The sequence below is a fragment of the Aplysia californica genome, unplaced genomic scaffold (genome assembly GCF_000002075.1).
Source record: "Aplysia californica isolate F4 #8 unplaced genomic scaffold, AplCal3.0 scaffold01714, whole genome shotgun sequence".
NCBI lineage: Eukaryota > Metazoa > Mollusca > Gastropoda > Aplysiida > Aplysiidae > Aplysia > Aplysia californica.
Window position 1 is genome coordinate 29,403 of NW_004798984.1, and position 11,621 is coordinate 41,023.

General features: G+C 40.4%; 1 protein-coding gene across 1 annotated transcript in view; it reads right to left on the reverse strand.

Moving 5' to 3' along the window:
- The window catches only part of LOC101854925, a 21,854-nt gene extending 11,015 nt beyond the window's left edge, over positions 1 to 10,839 (reverse strand). Inside the window, exons 1-2 of the mRNA XM_005113202.3 lie at positions 10,719 to 10,839; positions 1,398 to 3,670 (exon numbers count right to left, since the gene is read on the reverse strand). Coding sequence (XP_005113259.1) covers positions 1,398 to 3,539 — 2,142 coding nt within the window. The 5' untranslated portion in view covers positions 3,540 to 3,670; positions 10,719 to 10,839. The remainder of the gene's footprint in view (positions 1 to 1,397; positions 3,671 to 10,718) is intronic.
- Positions 10,840 to 11,621: the final 782 nt, after the last annotated feature.

An 11,621-nucleotide genomic window follows, 5' to 3' on the forward strand; every position in this document is an offset into this window, starting at 1 on the left:
TAGCCAAGGGGACGCTGGGCTCTTTCCATACCCCTATCTAACAAGCGCGCGTACCTTGTCTCTGTGTGAGTGTGTGTGTGTGTGTGTGTGTGTGTGTGTACGTGTGTGTGATGTGTGTGTGTGTGTGTGTGTGTGTGTGTGTGTGTTTGTGTGTATGCTGTGTGTGTGTTTGTGTGTATGCTGTGTGTGTGTGTGTGTGTGTGTGGATGGGTGAGTTTGTATTACGTGCATGTATAGTGCACATGCATTCGCTCTAACGAAAACAACTGGGTTAAAAAAAACACACACACAAACAAACAAACAAAAAGATATATAAAAAAGGTAACGGCCATAATGTTCCACCAACACACAAGAAAACCTCGCAATGTTCACATACCAGCCGGTCTCTACTGGAGAGAGAAATTTTCTTCTAAATTACTTGTTCATGGGAACTAGGGCCGGGCAATGAGTCGCTTTAACAAAATTCGGATAATATGTAAGTGCCCCTCTTCTGCAAATAATATGTCATGAACCGCCTCGGCAAATGGGTTGGAACCACTTTGACAAACAGGTTAGCATAATTTCAACAACAAATGGGTGCTTCTACTTCGGCAAGCGGGTCAGGAAAGAGAGTTAAGAGTGAATTCGGATATTGTCTTATTGAGGATTATCGATTTATCCGGATTTTGCCCACCTCTAATGGGAACCCCGATTATAACTATAACCTCTCTGCTATAACTCAACACTTCATGGCTTTCTGACTGTAGAGTAAAATATAGTCACTTTTTCTTCACTGCCATTCACTGGTTCAGTCACATATCCATAACCTTGTATCTAACTAAACAGCCAGTTAAAAATAACCGAAAAACAATGGGTCCCTAAAAATACCCGCCCCCACTGTTTTGGCATCAAGAAAACTCATAAAAAACACAAAACATTACGCATAACTGCAAGAATAAAACAATTAAAACCAGTCTACACCCTCATGGAACAGATCAGTAAACTGGCTGCCTTAGGAACAGTTAATTTAAAAAATACCATTTCACAAGAAAAAAACTAGAATTTTACTAGTCTTGGGTATCCAGAGCTACATGATAGAGTATCAATCAATCTACATTTAAAGAAAAAAAAATACACATAAACATAGATAGAGCAAACAGACCCCCCCCCCCAAAAAAAAATTAACAGGCTTGAGGCTAAAGAACGTACACATAGTTTAAGAACGAAGCCCTCGGGAATAGCACTATACCTTGAGTCCAAAAAAATGTTTTCATTCAGAATTCAAGACAACAAAGAGGTTTGATAAATTCTTTTTCAATACTTGCTAACACACAGGAACATAATGTGGAAAAAGACATAATAGAGGAATTATGCAGTCTTTTTACTTTTTATGAAATATTATTTGAAAGTATACTCACACTGTCCTGTGTGTCACAGCTGTTCTCATCAATATGAGCCTGGTGCTGTACGGTCCAGTTGTACTTGCGCAGCTCCACAGGCAGACCCAATCGCTCAAAGTCAGCATACTGGTGTGTCAGGCTAAAGTGACAGGCGCCACATGCACCCACCGCCTCCCCTGCCCACATGACGAGGGCGGTGGGAGGGGCCTTGTGTTCTCGCAGGAATGGGAACTTCTGCACTTCCAAGGTGCGCATCTTCCTCCGGGGCACACTGGTGCCACACACGAAGCACACAAACTCATTCAGCGTGTACTTTCGCAGCCAGCGGTTCTTCTCAGTTGGGCTCTTTGACTCCTCGTAGTCCCGCCACTGGTTGAGGAGGCTGTGGTAGCAGTAAGAGCATGAGAGGACGCTGCCTTCCTCCGTGAACGAGTCCGCTCCCGGGGCTGGCTCCTGGTTGGCCAGAAAAGGGAAGAATGGGATCGTCTGAGACTGGCTTGAGGCAGATTTAGCCTCATGTCTGACTGGGTACGAGAAAAGAGTCTTCGCCCTGGATGCGAGGCACTTTTCACCGCAGAGGAAGCAGACCTTCTTAGGGCGTTCTCCAGCTTGCTGAAGGGGATGCGGAATCGTAGTAGAAGACGACGCCTGTCCGGTTGCGCCTCCTGAAGATTGCTTTTGTTCTGCACTCAGAGATCTTTCATACGCCACTGAGGAGCTATTCATGATGGAGCTGGTAGCAGAAGTCTTAGATGCATGGTTGGCAGAGGGATTGGTGGCAGAAGAGGAATGGCTGGGAGGTACCACAGCTAGCAGACCATGGGAATGACTTTTGGAGAAGGTGGGGCTTTCGCTAACATCTATGTTGAGAGGTTGGGTTAAGGATTTGGGCACCTCCTCTCGTTTCACTGCGGTAAGCTTGACGTCAGAACCACCATCTGTGGTAGAAGAACTGCTTGCAGATAGAGAGGTGCCCTGGGCACTAGAAGAAAGAGGCAGGAGAGAATATCTTCTCTGAAGCAGTGGTATATTCTCCGTTTCATAGGCCTGCCACTGTACCTGAAGATTTCCATAGCAACTGATGCACACTCGAACTGAACCATCTGGGTTGAGAGGTCGTGCACCGTGAGGCCTCCGCAGCTCTTTGATAAAAGGAAAGTACATCATTCGATTTTCTTTCCCGCTGGGTACGGTGAACAGAGCACACATCTTTGGGGCTGGCCATGGTTGACTGCACAGGTAGCAGACCTCCCGTGCACTGGGGCCTAGTACATCATTTGCACCTCCCATTACTATACTGGAGTCATTGCTGAAGAAAGAATCCTTTACCTTGAAGATACGAGCGCTACTCGGAGTGCCATGCTGCTCGTACGTAAGCCATTGGTGACAGAGGGATGAGAAGCAATGGTCACATACTCTGCAAATGCCCTGACTGCTCAGGGGAATGGCCCCACTTGCAGGAGTCACTTTTGTCAGAAAAGGAAAGTAAGGCTCGCTAGCAGCAAGATATGTACTGGAGATGAACTTGGCAGCCACACCCTGGTTCTCTACCCCACATGTGAAACAGACAAAGCTGAACTCCTCGATTACAGGTTTTGACCTGGATGAAGGTCTCCCATTTCTCTCAGCATCACCCCCAGACTTGCATGAGCTCTTAGACGACGTTTCGCTCTTGACAGGGACAGACAAGTCCAGCACACCTTCCCTCTCCTCAAACTTCCGCCCATGGGATTCATGTTCCCTGCTGCCCATTCCAAATCCATCTCGTGAGGAAAAGTTAGCACTATCTTCTGGTGAGAGTGGAGCGCAATTGTCCCCGCAGGACGGCTGGTACTGCAATCCCATGACCTGGGCCATGTACTCACCCTGTAGCTTCATCTCCGCCCCAGTGAACTGACCATCATCTGAGCGCTTCAACCAGTACAGTCGTTTGATGGCCGGCGTGCTGCTCCGTTCATACGACTCCCACTGCTGGGTGAGGAACGCATAGCAAACTCTGCACGCATCAACAACGCCATCTTGGCCCGGGAGTCGACTTCCTTTGGGAGGGTCATGATGCTCCAGGAAAGGGAAGTAAGCCGACCCTTCTCTGGGACGGCTGTGCAGCTGGAAGTGACCACCAAGGCTGCCACAAACAAAGCAGACCACACGGCTCGGCATGGTCGAGTCAAAGAGTAACACGGCTTAACTGCCAAACCAGGTCACATGTACTCTCGTCACAGTTCTCAAACATTTAATATTGTGAAACAGTAAAAAATTTCAATGCTTGAATGTTGTCAGTCCCATAGATTCTGAAAAGGAACATAAAAAAGAGACCATAAGAACATAAAATGGTTAACGGGAAAAAAATAATACTCACAAGTCTAGAAAAGAAAGACAGACAGAGGACTTTCATATCTACTACTATGAAAGAAAGATTTGATAACACATTGTTGATTACACACTAAAATTTGGGATCTCAAATTATTCTTGCGGATTCTTCGAAGTTTCTCATTATCAAAGTCAAAGATACATTAACCAACAGCAGTAATGTCAACAAAACCAAATCAATTTTATCTTACAAAATCAAACTAAGATAAATCTTATTCCTGCATACTTGCCCTCCTCTTACTACATTTACCCCAACAAATACAAGTAAAACACTCCATACCAAAGCCCATTCTCAGTTACCTAATACTGATGCTGCAAAGGAAATTTAATAAAAATGAGATACAAATTTATTTCTCTGCTATGGGTGTCTTTCTCAGAGCACTGGCGTGAAGTAGAAAATGCAGTACACCACACTATTTCAGAATGAGAATTATGGTCATTTGTTAATCATTTCCAGTATTAGTGAACTTAGCAACATTTCATTTCAAAAATTAAAATAGAAAAGTACCAGTTTAGTCAAATATTTTTACATTAATCAAGGAATAAAAAATTGTGTATAAAATCCAGGCAGGTTAAAGACATGAATATCTTTCTGATATAATTAGGCCATAACACAAAAAATGTGTTATATTTTGTGTAACATAATTGCACAACTAAATGTACCTTTCAATCAAATGGAAAAGTAAATCCATAGTGGATCAAACAACTAAAGCCACACCTCAATCAAAAGCCAAAACAAACCACACTGTTCTCAACAAAAACTCCTCTCTATAACAGATAACAACCAAGTTGACGACGAATGATTTATTAGCAAAATTTCCAGAAACTGGTGAAATTAAGAAATTGTCGAGAACAAAACGGCATTAAAGACAAAATCATATCCAGATGGAGAAAACACGGTCCAGTTTGGAGTGCAAGGTAAAGAGAAGCAGCAGGACAATATAAGCAGACTTTGAAATCTCCTGAGAAGTCTGAACACCGCCCGGCCACCTGAATGACAGTCAGGATATTCCACCCTGAGAGTGCACAGACGATGGAGATTTTCAGCCTCATACCTCAGTCAGACTGATAACGCAAAGGTGTCAAGGGCCTTGGTACGCTCCGGGCCCTCCACACACGAAAACACATGACCAGTTTAAACTGGCCTGATAAGTAGGCTGAGATAAAAAAGAGCAATACCAGGTGTCATCATTTGTCAACAATCTCGAGACAATACAAAACCAAAACTTTTGTCATCTTTGCAACAGAGGGGATGCTGCAGACTAACCAAGCTAAACGAGGCCAAAGTAGACATAACTCATGCAAGTTGACAACAAAAACTGAAACAACAGAGACAAATAATAACAGCCATCTGTTTTTATTTCAATAAACAGAGAAGCAAACTCGTATATTTCGATTTAGAGGTTTCTGCACTCATTATTTTCAGCATGTTACAGTATAATTACAATAAAAAGAAAGGAAAACTGATGGCTAGAAGTGGTTAAAGCAAGACAGGCTCAGAAACAAGACAGGTATGTCCAAACCAGGCCCTACTATGTGACCCAAATCTCTTATCAGCTGAACTGAATGCCCAACAACTGACTTGGTATTCTTTCCACACAGAGACTAGCTACGAATAGTCAACAGCTGATTACATCAGCAGTCAAGCAGCCATTCATGGAATATTCCCACGAGGCTGACCTTTAAGCTGAGACCCTGCTGATATTTTCCCTCTTGCTTTGAGAAGTTCGTAGTAAGGGAGACAAGAACTTGGAATTCAACCTTGACACAATAACAATACAAAACTGTAAATATAATATTGACTGAGAAGCATCTCATATCAGTCACACCATGCAATTTCCATGCTTCAAGAAAGTCACGACCTGAACCATGACCTGTACAGGACCTTTGTCCAAGTCATAACTAGCACAATGATTATGTATGATTATGTATAGCCTGAAAATGGACAATGAATGTTTTGTAATTGTTATTATAGTTACTGAAAAAAATAACCCCAAAAAATGTTTCTTTAGACATTACAAAACGCTTATACGTACATGAGGGCAAATATTTTCACAACTTCCATAATAATCTCAATGAATCTTCACTTTATATCCCCAAATCCAAAGCGAGGAGAAAAATGTCCAAAAAATAATAGCCTACATGTTGAATAGAAGCAACAACACATTTTTCTATACAACGCAAATAAAAGTAACTTTTAAAAGCCTTACTTAACACTCAAGTAAAAATAAGAGTTACACAGCCGTACCCGTATAGTTCTTAAATAATGATTTCGTCTGTAATGAACCATACAGCTTTTTCAACTTTCCTGATAAACTGATGTCCCAGTCACAGTTGCCCTTATTATGGTAGGAAGCAATCATTATATCTATTAAAACCTGCACTGTGGTGGATGAAAAAAAGTACAGGTGGTTGACTGGTACCATTCAAAGCTTCACGAGTAGAATCAAAAATAAAAACAAAATTTCTTCCATTGAGTGAGGAGCTTCTACTGGTCTGTCAGCACCAACTTTTCTACATGTATCTATTTCTCTGCCATCTCATACCTAATGCAGTCAAACAACTGCTTTGCATAATCGTCTGGATCAAAATCTACTATGGGTCTATATGTCTGATAAAATTAGTTCAATGTATGGATGGACATGTGGCTAGGATAGCCGGGACTATGAGGCTGGCTGTGACACAAGGGCTTATGCCCACACCTGACTAAAACATGGAAAAGTACTTAGCATTCTCCGGTAGCTTTTGTTTAATCACATGCAATTCTAGAGCATTTCAATTAATTAAAAGTAAACTCCAACTTCAAAATTTCTTCTTTTACTTCCATTTAAGTCAAGAAAAGTTGGAAAATAAAATAAATATTCCATTCCATTGAACCCCTAAGGAAATGTGTTTTACAATGGCGTACATAAAAATATATGAAAATAATACGAACATAACATACAATATCACTAAGGAAACCCATAATATCATTGCTGGTCGCCACTGTGCAGCACCCTGGGGTTTTTTTTAGCTTGGGTTATAAGCAATGCTCAAGGAGAGCCAGTCACCACCTCCCTAAATGCTGTGTTACTAACACATACTTGACTTGCATTTATCTCTGTGCATCCTTGAACCATAACTAAAGAGCAGACACTCATATTTATCTTAAAGCTGCATTTGAAAGCAATCAAATCTGGAGTATTTCACATCGAAACAAAGCGATCAAGACATACTTCATTCAAAAAGAAATTTCTTTTTTAAAATGTAGGTACTTAAACGACCCATACCATATCAACACAATTTAGATCATTACAATTCATTTAGGAGGCAGGTTTCTGACCTTGCCTGTCAAAGCCAAAGCAAGCTGATAGTGATCAGTTGGAAGAGTGAGATATTCAATACAAAATTTCTTCTCACTTGAGAATCGTACACTCGGGTCTGCCGTGAGCCACAGCAAAGCACCTAACCGCGACACCACAGATGCGGTATCAAGGCCTACAATTTTATAAATTCTTTTTAGGGCTAAAAATCATGAAAATCTGGCTCCGCCATGCTCATAGGAATTTTTACTGTTATCTTCATTTAAAATTTGATGGCTATTGTCAAAGTCAGTAACAAGGTTTCTATAAAAGTGGCACAAAGGTTGGTCCCAGAATTATATGAAGGTAGTTTATAGGGGAAAGCAAAAGTAAAGAAAAAAAAAAATCAATGCACATATAAAAGTATAAAAGAGCTCTCTAATTCTAAGCCTAAGCATTATATATATAACATGCAAGTTCTTGACAACTTGCTTCGAGCCAAAAAATGTGCAAACCTACTGGTTCTGCAGGTTGGTACGCTAAGTCAAAATCAGTGTGTAACGTAATTAAAATAACTTTATAACTAAATTAAGATGACACATCAACTATATGCTACAGCAGCCTACAACAAAGTCAAAGTATCTCATTTCCTCCTCAGGGCAGTGCTACTGACTGAAGTTGTCTTAATAAAGGGTCATTCCCAAAGGAGGAATATTAACATGATGTTCTTATTGACAGTAGAATATTGTAAATGGGCTGATTTATCAATATCATGTTCATACACTGTGTCAAAACAACATAGGGCCAACTGCTGTTTTTTCTTTCCTCATCCTAACTATCATCATTTTTCCTCTACTTCTTTTGTATGTTTGTCACTCTCTTGTGAATTGCTATTTCCGGGGTGCCTTGATAGTCCAGGCAGACTTTGTATATTGTGCTGTTAAGGCTAAAGAGGTGAGCAGAGAAAGTCTGATTCCCCGTTTGGACTTCTCTTCTCTGTTGACATCCACCCCTTGGTGCTCATATTATTAGTATGCAGCTGAGAGCACCGTAGAAACCTTACCAAAACTAAATTAAAAGTATCTCATGAATGATGCTCTTTTTCTCTTTTTGTAGACAAGAACCCTGCAGAAGCAAGCATTACTTAGCAGCTGAGTACAGTAGGACAGTAGTAGTGGAGTGCCGGGTGACATTATAAATTAAAGTTAAAGAAATCCTAGTAATAACAAAAAAAACTCTTCAAAATACAGTGGTAGGCTAGAAACTTTTTTACAATGCTTTATAGATAAGAGACAGTTCTCAGCTAAGGCCCTGGGCAGAATCAAGAAAACAAAAACGTAGTAATTTAGAAAACATTTTAAAGACACTAGTACTTGATTCACAAGCAGAGAGTGTGGACCGTCTCAGACTATTAGTTCAGAGGGCACTCTTCGGGAGAAGTGGTCCCGGCCTAACTCCATAAAAATTTATAGATCTACATAGGATGTGTGCACAATCGGAAACAAAAACGAAAGTCGAGTAAAAAAGTTGGCGGAAATTTATTGATTTTTGGGGGGCTTTTTTTTACAGTTCGATTTTTTCGATATTCACAAAAATAATGGTTTGTGACAGTTATCAGTGCCAAAATCGTTCTTAGCACACTAAAAAAACGGTAAAATAACTGTGCCGAAAAATAGTCTATGTGGTTCTGTTTTCACTTTATAACTCTTCTATTTTTCACTTTTAAACTGTAATTCACCAGATATCTGGTTAAAGTGTTCAAAGCAGTTTCGAAAGTTTGAATGGTGTAGATAGCTTAAAAAGTAGCAAAGTTATTCAACATCCGTCGTTCTCCCTTACACTGCGCGCTCGCAGGAGAGCCTTACGATGTACAAGTGAAAACGACGAATGGTACGGTTCGTCGTTCTCCCTTACACTTACACTGGTGAAAGTGTATGGGGGCAGGCGATGGTCCATTGTGACGCATTATTGACAGGAATGACTGTGTACAATAAAAATAAGACTTACTTATACAAACTAGCAATTATACGTACGTGTGTATAAAAAAAAGGTGTTTCCCAACTGTAACTCAGTAAGCATTCTTCGTTTCCCTTCAACAGCGCTTGGTTGAATATACTACACAGTCAGTGTACAAATCAAGTCATGTGCACACATTTTCAACAGCTTGATTTAAAACTGTCTCATTTGGAATCAAAAATTGGTCTCCATGATATCTCTTTATTATATTCTCTTCAGAATGGTGGTGTGTGTGTGTTTGCTAAAAGGCCTAGTATGTTTGTACTGACGTAACAGTGACCAATTGTCATTCATCGCCCATGTCGAACTTGCCCGACGGCACGACCAGGGGACAAAGCCGAACGAGCAGTGATCCTTGACCGATCGACCATTCGTCATTCTCCCTTACACTGAGCTCTAGCTCGGAGCTAGCCAGTGTAAGGGAAGGGAAAAAGACAAACTCTCAATTACGCAAAAAAAGGATTAGGATAGACAAAAATCTTTACACCATCAGATGCAGAATTAAATGCACTCTATAAAATATAGATATCTATAAAAATATTTTAAAAACATATTTTGACCAATCGTCGCTTTCCCTTACCACGGTAGAATTGTACAGGAGTGCCAGATCTAGATTCTAGATCTAAATCTAGATCTTGATGGTCTCACTGCTAGAGGCATAGAGTAGACAGAGACAATACAATGAAATTTAGGAAGGACTTCCATAACGAGCGACCACCCCATCAAACACAATAAAGAAGAGGCCTACCATAACCCTAACCCTACCCCAAACCCTAACCCTACCCCAAACCCTAACCCTAACTAGAGGTGGGCAAAATCCGGATAATCTGTATGGATAACCGGATAATTCTCAATGAGACATTATTTATCCTTATTCAGACTCTTCTTAACTCTCTTTCCTGACCCGCTTGCCGAAGTGGGTGCACCCGTTTGTTGAAGTAGTGCTAACCCATTTGTTGAAGTGGTCTTAACCCATTTGCCGAAGCGGTTCATATCATTGCCGAAGAGGGGCACTAACATATTAATATTATCCGGATTTTGCTAAAGCGACTCATTGCCCAGTCCTACCCCAAGCCAAACCCTACCCCTAACCCTACCTAGCTCTCAATTCTGCTCTGTCTCATAGATCTAGATCTAGTGGTCGCTCGTTACGGAAGTCTTCCCGAAATTTATGTAATTTAGATCTAGGCCTAGACTAGTTTGTGTCTATAGGCCTAGAGTCTAGATCTCCTAGATATCTCTATACTCTAAACTCTAGCAGTCTAGCCATGATGTTAAAGTAAAGAGAGTCAAAGTAGGAAAAGTAACGGCCACGGCTACTCTATTTTTTTAGAAAGGTAGTCTACGACTAGACTAGATCTACATCTAAAATCTAGAATAGATGTAGATCTAGAATCTAGAATCTCTTATTGTGTACACATATCTAAACATTAAGTCATAAAGTAACCAGATAGACCTAACTTCGTCTGCTCGACTATCTTGCCTTGGCCTTGTTTGTCAACATTGCAGTGTCAAAAGCTGAAAACAAAGCACAAATCACAAAGTGAAACAAGTGCGATAAAAAAAAGAAAGTTTCAAGCTCAGTGTTACTTATCGTTTGGAACATTTTTTAAAAACCCTGAACAAAACAGAGAAGCACAGTCACCGGCAAAGTACTATCAGGTCACAATACCTGTATATTCAGCACCAAGACGATAAAGTTGACCTCTTTAGTGAAGACACTGAAACTAATTTTTAGAGGGAATCCCCAAACGCTGGGAATCCGCCATGTTGAAGTGTGTGACCTCAATCAATCCCAGAATATTTTTGCCCCGGAAATGAAAAGAGTTCCTTGAAGTCTTTGGGCTCTTTCAGGGAGGCATAGGCCTATCGACTTTCCTTCATCTTTTGACGAAAATTCGAAGGCATCTTCTTTCTCTTCATTTGTTTCAAACTAGATCTATCTTAAAAGATTGTTTTAAAGTTTCACACATTGCAAAAAATTATACTAGCACTTAGTCCTTGAGCCCCTGAATAAGCTAGATCTAGATCTAGATCTAGATCTATATAAAATGTTATACCTGCAGGCCAAGCTTCTATAATATATTTGGGTCTATAAAGATCTCTGGTTTTTGACAATAATTTACAGTAAAGAGTATAGGGCCTAAATAATTAATTTAATATTCTTTTAGACTTTGTTAATCTAACAGACACTCCAAAATAAGGAAAAGAGGAATGAAAGCGAATAGATCTACTTATATGACTATTTCTGGTTATTTTGTGAGTGCGTGAAATTGAATAGATTCTAATTCATTCTTATATGAATTTTTATTAGGCCTTATAGTATAGAGCAAAGTAAGATTTTTATTACCGGTATTCCTTATAGAAAAGTGTGGGTCCCTAAGTAGAAAGAGCAATTTTTTGGGGCACCTGTTTAATTCTTCTATCTGTTTATGCAGAGCGACGTCCATCCAGAGCTAGCAGAATCTTTGAACGAGAGCGCTTTCAAATGGTGTCATGTTCAAGATTGTTGTTTTCCCCCTGTAAAAGTAGCATATTTCGAACTCATACTGGTGGGGGTTTTTGTTATTATTCC